The sequence below is a fragment of the Pleuronectes platessa genome, chromosome 20, assembly GCF_947347685.1.
Source record: "Pleuronectes platessa chromosome 20, fPlePla1.1, whole genome shotgun sequence".
NCBI classification, from domain to species: domain Eukaryota; kingdom Metazoa; phylum Chordata; class Actinopteri; order Pleuronectiformes; family Pleuronectidae; genus Pleuronectes; species Pleuronectes platessa.
The window spans coordinates 16,072,032-16,085,513 of NC_070645.1; the positions used below are offsets into that span (position 1 = coordinate 16,072,032).

At 43.8% G+C, this 13,482-nt stretch overlaps 2 protein-coding genes across 2 annotated transcripts; both read right to left on the reverse strand.

Moving 5' to 3' along the window:
* Positions 1–492: 492 nt before the first annotated feature.
* LOC128425609 (zinc finger protein 3 homolog) lies at positions 493–5,472 on the reverse strand. The gene is made up of 3 exons (XM_053412307.1): positions 4,175–5,472; positions 2,148–2,555; positions 493–2,025 (listed from the first exon to the last, which is right to left on the reverse strand). The coding sequence occupies exons 1-3, from the start codon at positions 4,512–4,514 to the stop codon at positions 956–958; spliced, it is 1,818 nt and encodes a 605-aa protein (XP_053268282.1). The 5' UTR covers positions 4,515–5,472; the 3' UTR covers positions 493–955.
* A 2,620-nt stretch (positions 5,473–8,092) lies between these two features.
* On the reverse strand, positions 8,093–11,838 carry LOC128425610 (zinc finger protein interacting with ribonucleoprotein K-like). The gene is made up of 3 exons (XM_053412308.1): positions 11,488–11,838; positions 9,616–10,023; positions 8,093–9,493 (listed from the first exon to the last, which is right to left on the reverse strand). Exons 1-3 carry the CDS (start codon positions 11,825–11,827, stop codon positions 8,508–8,510), a joined length of 1,734 nt encoding a protein of 577 aa, XP_053268283.1. The 5' UTR covers positions 11,828–11,838; the 3' UTR covers positions 8,093–8,507.
* Between the last annotated feature and the right edge of the window lie 1,644 nt (positions 11,839–13,482).

A 13,482-nucleotide genomic window follows, 5' to 3' on the forward strand; every position in this document is an offset into this window, starting at 1 on the left:
CTTCCTGCGTCCGTCACGTGAGGTCGATCCTTGCCTGCTAATTGCTCATTAGATTAAATTTGTTTGTTTTGAATCTCTGCTCTATGATCAATTTTGTTTTATATAGATCTGTGATCTACTGAGTCCAGTATCACACAGATTGACCGACGGAACCAAACCATCCCAGTAAAAACACAAGCATATGAAAATAATTCTTAAATGTGATAGATCGGGGACATCACAGCTGTCTCTGAATTTAACACTCCTTATATTTGACATTTACTGTCATTCATGTCAACGAGGGCTCCTCCATCATCGCTGCTCAACTGTCCATGTGTGTGAGAGTGCGTATGTCAGATAGACTGACCTGAAATTGCCCAGTTCCGACTTCACGTCAAACGTGAACAAACCTGTCTGGTTGTGAGAAGCTGATTAATTTGTCTCATGATGAGACAATTCAACTGGAGCCAGTGCAGCCTCCATTCGTACAGAAACAAAGAGGAGGGGGGCGACGACGCCATTATCCTTTTATTCTTGGAAACACATTCAATACATGAAGGAGAACATACACTGTCATTGAATCTCACGAACCAAGAAACCATTGTTTTAAACAAACTTATTTAATCATATGAACTAGTTTAAAACACACATTCATACTGTTCAATGAACACACTTTAACCATAAAACAACATGAAGAACAATATGAAAAATAGAGAAATTATGTAGAAATCAGTACAAACGAGATATATCAACACAGATCTTTCGTGTTTTTCAATGATTAATATTTTATAGGGACATAAAAACTGTTAAGTCTATTTAAAACAGTGAACTTAATTATGTATAATATAAATAACTGCTGATAAATCCTAATAAGTCTTTTGTTGCAAAAGTTGCAACTGTGTCGCCTCTCTCCTTTATGAATCCTCAAATGTCTCGTACAATAGGACTGAATCTTAAATTTTTTACCACACTCAGATCAACTAAACGGTTTCTCTCCTGGATGAATCCTCATATGTGTATTTAGATCACCCCTTTGGTTAAATCTTTTACCACAGTCGGAGCAACTAAACGGTTTCTCTCCTGTATGATTCCTCATATGTATATTTAGACTGTCCCTACGGCTAAATCTTTTACCACACTCAGAGCACCTAAACGGTTTCTCTCCTGTATGAATCCTCATATGTGTATTTAGATCACCCCTTTGGTTAAATCTTTTACCACAGTCGGAGCAACTAAACAGTTTCTCTCCTGTATGATTCCTCATATGTATATTTAGACTGTCCCTACGGATAAATCTTTTACCACACTCAGAGCAACTAAACGGTTTCTCTCCTGTATGAATCCTCGTATGTATATTTAGATGGCCCCCATGGTTAAATCGTTTACCACACTCGGAGCAACTAAACGGTTTCTCTCCTGTATGACTCCTCATATGGATATTTAGATGGCCCCTATGGTTAAATAGTTTACCACACTCGGAGCAACTAAACGGTTTCTCTCCTGTATGAATCCTCATATGGATATTTAGATTGCCCCTTTGGTTAAATCTTTTACCACACTCAGAGCAACTTAACGATTTTTTTTCTGTCTTACATCCCATATCACTTAGAGGCTGTTTGTTATTTCTTGTATTCAAACCAGTCTGAGGTTCCCTGGTCTCCATCCAATGATCCTCACTCTCTTCAGTCTCAGAAGAGTCTTCAGTCTTGTCCTCAGGACCTGGTTGTAAACTTCCATCAGGACCTGAGTTCCTGGCTGGTTCTGGTCCTCCACAGTCCGCTCTGTTCTCCTTCGTCTCACTCGGCTGAAGCTTTGACGATTTAAGTTTCTCTTCATCTTCTTCACTTTTCACAGCGACAGGAGTCAATGTGAACTTGATATCAGCCTCCTCCAGTCCTTGAAGCTGCTGTCCATCCTGATTGGTCCACGGTTCCTTCTGTTCCTCTTTAATGTGGTGGGGCTCAGGGTCCTCCTGGTCCACAAGGGGGCTCCAATGCTGCTCCTCAGGGGGAACATCTTCTTTATTCACCATCACTTGCTGGATGTCTGTAGGACAATGAAAAACAAATACACACGTTTATCATTTCAGAGTTTCCTGAAGTCTTTTGAAAAACTTGTGTTGTGTCGTTTTAATGTCAACATATCACTTCGAGGCTGTTTGTTATTACTTGTATTCCAACCAGTCTGAGGTTCCCTGGTCTCCATCCAATCATCCTCACAGTCTTCAGTCTCAGAAGAGTCTTCAGTCTTGTCCTCAGGACCTGGTTGTAAATGTCCACCAGGACCTGAGTTCCTGGCTGGTTCTGGTCCTCCCCAGTCCGTTCTGTTCTCTTTCGTCTCTCTCGGATGAAGCTTTGACGATTTAAGTTTCTCTTCATCTTCTTCGCTCTTCACAGTGCCAGGAGTCAATGTGAACTTGATATCAGCCTCCTCCAGTCCCTGAAGCTTCTGTCCATCCGGATTGGTCCACCGTTCCTCCTGTTCCTCTTTAATGTGGGGGGGCTCTGGGTCCTCCTGCTCCTCAGGGGGAACCTCTTCTATAATCACCATCAGTTGCTTGATGTCTGCAGGACACACTGAAACAAAAATACACACGTTTATCATTTAAGAGTTTCCTGAAATGATTTGTAAAACTTGTGTTGTGTTGTTTAATGTCGACTGTTGAGATTTTTGAAGGATCACATTCAGAAAGCAGAGATGTTGAGGTATTTTACAGTTGGTGTTACGACATAGTTCGTAAAGGAAGCAGCATAAAAAAACGGGTTTCTGGTACGTAGAATTTTCTCTATAGTCAAGCACAAGTCATTGCAATTGTTCTTTCTGGTAGTTTAATTCAGCATCTGCAGATGGGCATCAGTGTACAAGACCATGGCAAAGATTTCATACAATGAGCAATGACATACAGAACACACATCCCTCTTATACAGTTACAAGCTCCTCCTGGAGAGGAACACATGTTATCAATTAACCTCTTTGATCCTTAGAAATAGGTGATCAGTATCCTGTCTTCTACTTGGTCTCAAGCCCCTCGAGTCAAACATCTGTTTTCAAGGATCGCTTATCAGTGTTTTACAACCCACTAACATCCCCCTCCCTGTGAAGTGTTTGTTAAGTGACCCTGTAAGTTAGGAAGTAATATAACCATCAATTGCTTAAGCAAAACACCCTGATTCCTAAGGGACTGCATTTGCTCATCTTTCTATACATCAAAGTAGTTCCTTCCATCAATCAATGCCCAAATGGTAAAATTCCCGTCACAATATAAAAAATCATTTTGAGGCCAAATAAACCAATTAGGTCACATACAGAGGAGAACAGGGCGAGGGGGGGTTAGTAAGTTGGTTAAGCTGCTTTCAGACAAGACCTGTGGGTAATACCTCGCGTCTCTGGAAACGCATGCAGCTCTTCGGCCACTCTGCAGTGGCTCCCTGTGCAGTGTTTTGCATGTCGCGTATATTTTTCTCGAACAGTGAACTTTACGAATCAGTTTTCATATGTTGAACGTGGACGTGAGGGAAAGTCACCTTAATTTGTTAAATCCTCTTAGTATCAGCCCAGCATGAAATACCAGGAGCGGGCGACTGTGTGTGTGCGCGCTCCCACACAACGCATACACACATATATTTTACATTAAATTATAGAAATTAAGGTCTAGCCTAATAATTGGTTTCATAGCAAGGCATAGCACTATGATTTGTTGTGCCTTTGTTTGCAGGGTATGAATAAATTAGCAGGCAAAATTAGCAATAATATAAACAATTAAAAACAACATTTCTTTTAAGAATTTATATATATATCAATCACAGTTTAAGGCAAGGGGCTGTGATGGATACATTTTTCTTTAAAAAACAGTCTTTCATTTTCACACTTCACCTTTAAACTATGAAATTAACTTAACTATGTCCTAGTTCAGAATTTAAATGGTGAACTGTGAACGTGAACTATTCATGTTAACTTGTATGAACTGAACTTTGAACTAGTTCATGAGGTGTGAACTTGCACAACACCGTGAGCAACACAGCATGAGGTTTTCCGCACCGACTCGTTCACAACAGCATCAAATCCTCCTCATTATTCAGGTGAGAGGTGGAGGAGCCTGGTGCAGCAAACAGAGACCGGAAGTGACGTGTTAACTCCGCTGCCCGGGCTTATGCTAGCTACCGTTAGCATGTTAGCGGTTCCTCTAGGGACTGACCTGCTCTGTGCAGCCAGACTTTGGGCTGCATCACGCCATCGAGCAGCCTCCTCTGGCGGCAGATCTCCCGCTCGGACTGCTCTGCCCGCTCCACTCGGCCCTCGTACTCTAACAAGGTTTTCTCAAGCCCCGCGAGGATCTGCTCCACCGCAGCCATTAGCCGCTCGCTGAGCTTCGCTCTCAGCTCCGGGACTCGAGCCTTTCCTCCTCCTTCCTCCACCTGCAGCAGGAAGTCTTCAGCGGCAGCGCTGATCCGCTCATGTACCGACACCCGCAGCAGCTGCACGGCGGACATGTTCCTCCTCTCTGCACTCTGAGTCTCTGAGGGGACAAAGACCATAGAAGACAACCAGAGACAGGAAACAGAGACTCCGAGCTCCGAGACAGCAGCGAACCCTGTTGGACTGGAGGAAATAATATTTCTACTAACTAATACTGCACAGTAGAAATGTTTAATTAATTAATGTAATAGTACCATACTGTGATGTACTCGTGGTATAATGACCTTGTCCTATTTCTAAGTATTTAAATGATATCATGGCTACACTCATATTCCACAGGGACCCTGAGCACATGCTGTCTTCTCTCTCACATTTCTTTTTAACCTTTAGACACACTGGATTTTGAATGTGAGTGAGGTTTATGTCACAGTGAGACAGATTATTCTCTTTGTTGTTGACAGGTCAGACGGGCCCATCCTTATCTGACAAAGACCTGCCTAATAATCTGAGATATTTTACCTTCACAGGATCCGCGTCCTTCCCTCCTCGAGTCAGATCCCGGTGAAATAACGGAGATCGGAGTTATTCCAGCAGGGACGGAGCCGCCTTCATCCCCACTTCGTGCATCCGGCGGCGGAGAAGGAGGAGGAGGAGGTTGCTGTGTGCGCGCTGGGGTTTTGGGCCGAAGTTAAATCAAAGCAATGTGCGAGGAGGTCGTAGCTGATGCAGGAGTCACTCATTGTTCCAGAGAGGAGACGGATGAAGAGGAGCAGGAGCGGGAGGAGGTAGAGGAGGTAGAGGAGGAAGAGGAGGCCTGCAGCTGCATCACAGCCACCACACGGGACATTAATAAAAAGAAGAAGGAGAACAGATCCTGCAGTATTCCTCCTCTGTGCAGCCTCCACTTCCTACTACTAAACTTGCATCCACCCCCCACACAACAACATGGCCGACCCTGCCTGCCTCTGCCTGCTCTCTGCCTTCGGGACTGGAGCCGCACAGCTGGGGATCCGTCCGGTCACAGCTGATCCGGGAACAGCTGGATACACACGGCTGGATGTTAAGACCGAAGGAAGATAATAAGAAAATGAGGGATGGGGTCAGAGGAGAAGGATGAGGAGGAGGAGGAAGAGGATGGTCTCATGCAGAAAAATAGGAGGACCCACAATGCATACTGCACAGTCACAAATGCAGAGCTCTACCTCTCCCTGGTGGTTGCAATCGGGCTACTGCAGCTGTGGGAGCACATCAGAAGGATCACTTAAACAAAATCAGATTCCACTTAGAGGGTTTGGGAAAAGATGATATCAAAATATAATAATTCGAATTAAATAATATGAATGTACTAAATGTCACATTATTGTTTCTTCAAGATTCTAAGATTGATCCATATGTGTCATACAAATGAAATATATCACAAGATGGTACCACGTTTTGTATTAACACATATTTAAGGTAACTGTTATTATGTTGTGCGTTTTTGGACTTGTGGACGTGTACGAGCCAGAGACCAATTTTCAACTATAATGGAATAAAATGGAAAACCAGAAAAACAAAAAATCTCAATGGGCATTATGAAAAACAAAACAGGAAGCCCACTATTTTGCATTTAGTGGCCATTTTAAGGTGGCCCTGAAAGCTCAACGAACAGCAACTTAAGAAAACACATGCAAGTTGACAAAACTCAAGCAAAGTCAGAAAACATCTTCATCAATTTCACAACACAACACATTACAGAAGCGTGCGGCAAATGGAGGCAAAATGACAACGGAAGTGTTTCCAGAGGACGGCTATAAGAGATGGACACTGCTGTCACAGAAGACACAAAAGCGTCCAATACATCAAACAAATTCAGTTCTACACAGGGGTCGGCAACCCGTTATCTTGACGTTGTCATATTCATAATTCTAGGCAGAATATGAGTCTGATACTGCTCCATTGGGCTGTGATTAGGGGGCGCTTTTCAATCGAACCAGGGGAAAAAATGCCTCTTCGCTCAATTGGATAGACCTACAACCAATCAGAGCAATGAATTATTTGACGTATGTAAAGCGACGCATAGTTGTTGTCAACAGAACTCAACTGCACACACGCTGGCAGAAGTAGAAGAAGAAGAGGAGTAAAAACGATTTTTGCCGGTGTTGTAAAAATAATTTAAGGCTACACGGAGAACTTACCTAGCCTGGATGTCAGACGAACTTAGCCCCGCCCACAACATTTTGGTCGGGCAGTTCGGTCTGGAGTCGCTCCATTGGGAAAAAATTATGGCCCGACTGGGCCAATCAGATTGTCAGGGCGGGCTTTATACGATGATTGACAGATGATCAACGGTAACGTAATCAACCACGTCATCACAGTGCCCTCGGGTTGAATTCGTTTTCAACAAACATGCCTGCCGCTGGCGAGCTGAGATGTGTAGATGCTGCCATTGAGTCTGTTTTAGAAGACATCGACAGCGCATTCATTTTGAAAGAGGAACACAGAACGTGGAGGCGACGCCAGAGCACCGCGCTAATCCCTATCGCCCCAGCGCTTGGCTGTTCACAACGGACACTGAAGCGACGCTGAACCGCCGGGCAGCGCTAATAATATCACCCGTTGATCGCTGCACGGCTTTGTGCCAGTCACACCGGAGGCTGAAGCACCACGCTGCGCCAAGGCTGCCTCGCGGTGCTTCAGCCTCCGGTGTGACCGGCACAAAGTTTTAACATGGGAGTGGATGGGAGCCAGCTGTTATTTAAGGCTTGGCGCTGCGCTGAAGCGTCCGGTGTGAACCCAGTAAATAACTCACACTGCGTTGCTTAGCATACGTCACATACTACGTTGCTCTGATTGGTTGTAGGTCTATCCAATTGAGCGAAGAGGAATTTTACTTCCTGGTCAGTTGAAACACGCCCCATAATTTTTTCCCAATGGAGCGACTCCAGACCGAAACTGCCCGACCAAATTGTTGTGGGCGGGACTAAGTTCGTCTGGCATCCAGGCTAGAACTTACCAACACGATCAGCTTTTTTGAGAGAAACAGTAAAGGTGAATGCACCTACGAACAAGTTCTCCGTTTAGGATTACAACTCCACAACACATCAAACAAATCGTATCGCATTTGTCGGTCCTGTAAGAACTTAATATCACGGTTGGAACGCGACATTCCCGTGTCCCATCTTCTTCGCGACCATCGGGGCAAGCTGATCAATTAAACTTTTTCCAAATCCCTTAGGACGACGGCAAAAACATCTTTTCGATCTACAAATACCTTGATCGCGTTTCTCTGATCCTCTTTCAAAATGAATGCGCTGTCGATGTCTTCTAAAACAGACTCAATGGCAGCATCTACACATCTCAGCTCTCCAGCGGCAGGCATGTTTGTGGAAAACAAAGTCGACCCAAGCGCTCTTTGATGACGTAGTTGATTAAGTAACTGCTGATCAGATATATATGGTTGATCATCTGTCCATCATCGTATAAAGCCCGCCCTGACAATTTGATTGGTCCGAACAGCTTCTGTTCGGGCATAGTTTCTTCCAAACGGAGCAATGCCAAACCGAACTTCCTGACCTCAGATGTTGCTCATTAGATTAAATTTGTTTGTTTTGATCTCTGCTCTATTTTGTTTTATATAGATCTCTGATCTACTGAGTCCAGTATCACACAGATGACCGACGGAGCCAAACCATCCCAGTAAAAACACAAGCATATCAAAATATGTATCTTAATTTTATAGATTGAGGACATCACAGCTGTCTCTGAATGGAACAATCCTGCTGTTTGACATTTACCGTCATTCATGTCAACGAGGGCTCCTCCGTCATCGCTGCTTCACTGTCCTTGTGTGTGAGTGTAAAATAGAGAAATTATGTAGAAATCAGTAAAAACAAGATATATCAACACAGATCTTTCGTGTTTTTCAATGATTTATATTTTATAAGGGACATAACAACTTTTAAGTCTATTTAAAACAGTGAACTATGATTATTTATAATATGAATATCTGTTGATAAATCCTAATAAGTATTTTTTTAGCGAAGGTTGCAACTGTGTCACCTCTCTCCTTTATGAATCCTCAAATGTCTTGTACAATAGGACTGAATCTTTAATCTTTTACCACAATCAGATCAACAAAACGGTTTCTCTCCCGTATGAATCCTCTTATGTGTATTTAGAGTGCCCCTATGACTAAATCCTTTATCACACTCAGAGCACCTAAACGGTTTCTCTCCTGTATGAATCCTCTTATGTCTATTCAGAGTGCCCCTATGACTAAATCCATTACCACACTCAGAGCACCTAAACGGTTTCTCTCCTGTATGAATCCTCAAATGTGTATTTAGATCACCCCTTTGGTTAAATCTTTTACCACAGTCGGAGCAACTAAACGGTTTCTCTCCTGTATGATTCCTCATATGTATATTTAGACTGTCCCTACGGCTAAATCTTTTACCACACTCAGAGCAACTAAACTGTTTCTGTCCTGTATGAATCCTCTTATGTATATTTAGATGGCCCCCCTGGTTAAATCGTTTACCACACTCGGAGCAACTAAACGGTTTCTCTCCTGTATGAATCCTCATATGGATATTTAGATTGCCCCTATGGTTAAATCTTGTACCACACTCAGAGCAACTAAACGATTTTTTTTTTGTCTTACATCCCATATCACTGAGAGGCTGTTTGTTATTTCTTGTATTCAAACCAGTCTGAGGTTCCCTGGTCTCCATCCAATGATCCTCACTCTCTTCAGTCTCAGAAGAGTCTTCAGTCTTGTCCTCAGGACCTGGTTGTAAACGTCCATCAGGACCTGAGTTCCTGGCTGGTTCTGGTCCTCCACAGTCCGCTCTGCTCTCCTTCGTCTCACTCGGATGAAGCGTTGACGATTTAAGTTTCTCTTCATCTTCTTCACTCTTCACAGCGACAGGAGTCAATGTGAACTTGATATCAGCCTCCTCCAGTCCTTGAAGCTGCTGTCCATACTGATTGGTCCACGGTTCCTTCTGTTCCTCTTTAATGTGGTGGGGCTCAGGGTCCTCCTGGTCCACAAGGGGGCTCCAATGCTGCTCCTCAGGGGGAACATCTTCTTTATTCACTATCACTTGCTGGATGTCTGTAGGACAATGAAAAACAAATACACACGTTTATCATTTCAGAGTTTCCTGAAGTCTTTTGAAAAACTTGTGTTGTGTCGTTTTAATGTCAACATATCACTTCGAGGCTGTTTGTTATTACTTGTATTCAAACCAGTCTGAGGTTCCCTGGTCTCCATCCAATCATCCTCACTGTCTTCAGTCTCAGAAGAGTCTTCAGTCTTGTCCTCAGGAACTGGTTGTAAATGTCCACCAGGACCTGAGTTCCTGGCTGGTTCTGGTCCTCCACAGTCCGCTCTGTTCTCTTTCGTCTCTCTCGGATGAAGCTTTGACGATTTAAGTTTCTCTTCATCTTCTTCGCTCTTCACAGTGCCAGGAGTCAATGTGAACTTGATATCAGCCTCCTCCAGTCCCTGAAGCTTCTGTCCATCCTGATTGGTCCACCGTTCCTCCTGTTCCTCTTTAATGTGGGGGGGCTCTCGGTCCTCCTGCTCCTCAGGGGGAACCTCTTCTATAATCACCATCAGTTGCTTGATGTCTGCAGGACACACTGAAACAAAAATACACACGTTTATCATTTAAGAGTTTCCTGAAATGATTTGTAAAACTTGTGTTGTGTTGTTTAATGTCGACTGTTGAGATTTTTGAAGGATTACATTCAGAAAGCAGAGATGTTGAGGTATTTTACAGTTGGTGTTACGACACAGTTCGTAAAGGAAGAAGCATAAAAAAACGGGTTTCTGGTATATATAAAAAATCATTTTGAGGCCAAATAAATCAATTAGGTCACATACAGAGGAGAACAGGGCGAGGGGAAGTTAGTAAGTTGGTTAAGCTGCTTTCAGAGAAGACCTGTGGGTAATACCTCGCGTCTCTGGAAACGCATGCAGCTCTTCGGCCACTCTGCAGTGGCTCCCTGTGCAGTATTGTGCATGTCGCGTATATTTTTCTCGAACAGTGAACTTTACGAATCAGTTTTCATATGTTGAACGTGGACCTGAGGGAACGTCACGTTAATTTGTTAAATCCTCATAGTATCAGCCCAGAATGAAATACCAGGAGCGGGCGACTGTGTGTGTGCGCGCTCCCACACAACGCATACACACATATATTTTACATTAAATTATAGAAATTAAGGTCTAGCCTAATAATTGGTTTCATAGCAAGGCATAGCACTATGATTTGTTGTGCCTTTTGTTTGCAGGGTATGAATAAATTAGCAGGCAAAATTAGCAATAATATAAACAATTAAAAACAACATTTCTTTTAGGAATTTATATATATCAATCACAGTTTAAGGCAAGGGGTAGTGATTGATACAGTTTTCTTTAAAAAACAATCTTTCATTTTCACACTCCACCTTTAAACTATGAAATTAACTGAACTATGACCTAGTTCAGAATTTAAATGGTGAACTATAAACGTGAACTATTCATGTTAACTTGTATGAACTGAACTTTGAACTAGTTCATGAGGTGTGAACTTGCACAACACCATTAGCAACACAGCAGGAGGTTTTCCGCACAGACTCGTTCACAACAGCATCAAATCCTCCTCATTAGATTAAGATTAAGATGCATTTATTCGTCCCAAACACATGCACAGACATGCAAAGGCACACTCATGCAGGTAGGGAAATTTAATCTCTGCTTTTGACCCATCTGGTGCAGGACACACAGAGCAGTGAGCGACCATGTACGGCGCTCGGGGAGCAGATGTTGGGGGAGTAAGGTGCCTTGCTCAGGGGCACTAGACAGGGTAGGGAGACTCTTGGATTTTTGGACAGATCAATCCAGGTTCGTCTTTAGTTGTCTCTCCGTGGAGTCGAACCAGAGACGAACCAGAGACCTTCTCTGCCCATAGTCCAAGTTTCTGCCACTAGACCACCGCCTCTGCAGGCGAGAGGTGGAGCAGACGGGGGCAGCAGACAGAGACCGGAAGTGACGTGTTAACTCCGCTGCCCGGGCTTATGCTAGCTACCGTTAGCATGTTAGCGGTTCCTCTAGGGGCTGACCTGCTCTGTGCAGCCAGACTTTGGGCTGCATCACGCCATCGAGCAGCCTCCTCTGGCGGCAGATCTCCCGCTCGGACTGCTCTGCCCGCTCCACTCGGCCCTCGTACTCTAACAAGGTTTTCTCAAGCCCCGCGAGGATCTGATCCCCCGCCGCCATTAGCCGCTCGCTGAGCTTCGCTCTCAGCTCCGGGACGCGAGCCTTTCCTCCTCCTTCCTCCACCTGCAGCAGGAAGTCTTCAGCGGCAGCGCTGATCCGCTCATGTACCGACATCCGCAGCAGCTGCACGGCGGACATGTTCCTCCTCTCTGCACTCTGAGTCTCTGAGGGGACAAAGACCATAGAAGACAACCAGAGACAGGAAACAGAGACTCCGAGCCAGCAGCGAACCCTGTTGGACTGGAGGACGAAGACGAAATAATATTTCTACTAACTAATACTGCACAGTAGAAATGTTTAATTAATTAATGTAATAGTACCATACTGTGATCTACTCGTGGTATAATGACCTTGTCCTATTTCTAAGTATTTAAATGATATCATGGCTACACTCATATTCCACAGGGACCCTGAGCACATGCTGTCTTCTCTCTCACATTTCTTTTTAACCTTTAGACACACTGGATTTTGAATGTGAGTGAGGTTTATGTCCCAGTGAGACAGATTATTCTCTTTGTTGTTGAAAGGTCAGACGGGCCCATCCTTATCTGACAAAAACCTGCCTAATAATCTGAGATATTTTACCTTCACAGGATCCGCGTCCTTCTCTCCTCCTTCCCTCCTCGAGTCAGATCCCGGTGAAAAAGTTAAATCAAAGCAATGTGCGAGGAGGTCGTAGCTGTTGCAGGAGTCACTCATTGTTCCAGAGAGGTGACGGATGAAGAGGAGCAGGAGGTAGAGGAGGAAGAGGAGGCCTGCAGCTGCATCACAGCCACCACACGGGACATTAATAAAAAGAAGAAGGAGAAGAGATCCTGCAGTATTCCTCCTCTGTGCAGCCTCCACTTCCTAATATTAAACTTGCATCCACCCCCCACACAATAACATGGCCGACCCTGCCTGCCTCTGCCTGCGGGACTGGAGCCTTACAGCTGGGAATCCGTCCGGTCACAGCTGATCCGGGAACAGCTGGATGTTAAGACAGCAGAGGATAATAAGAAAAGGAGGGATGGGGTCAGAGGAGAAGGATGAGGAGGAGGATAGTTTCATGCAGAAAAATAGGAGGACCCACAATGCATGCTGCACAGTCACAAATGCAGAGCTCTAAATCCCCCTGGTGGTTGCGATCGGGCCACTGCAGCTGAAGGAGCACATCCATAAAAAAAATTGGATTCCACTTAGAGGGTTTGGGAAAAGATGATATAAAAATATAGTAATTCGTAATAAATAATATTAATATACTAAATGTCACATTATTGTTTCTCAGTTTGATCCATATGTGTTATACAAATGCAATATATCACAATATGGTACCACGTTTTGTATTAACACATATTTAAGGTAATTGTTATGTTGTGCGTTTTGGGATTTCTGGACGTGTACGAGCCAGAGACCAATTTTCAACTATAATGGAATAAAATGGAAAAACAGAAAAACTAAAACTTCTCATAGGGCATTATGAAAACACAACAGGAAGCCCGCCATTTTGCATTTAATGGCCATTTTTGGCAATATTCCACATTTTTACTTTGAGGTACTTGTACCAGAGCTTACTTCAGATCAACTTCAAATTAAAATGAAAACAAAAACAATTTCTACTATTGCTAGGACTGCAAAGCAGCACTGAAAGTGCCCGAGCACATGCATTTTGAAGCGTTGCATGCGAGATGCACTCTGCATCTGTCAAGTGATGTGGATCTTGCCTGCTAAAGGCTCATTAGATTAAATGTTTGTTTTGAATCACTACCATATGATCTGTTGTTTTATATAGATCTGTAATCTACTGAGTCCAGTATCACACAGGTTGACAGACGGATCCAAATCATCCCAGTAAAAAC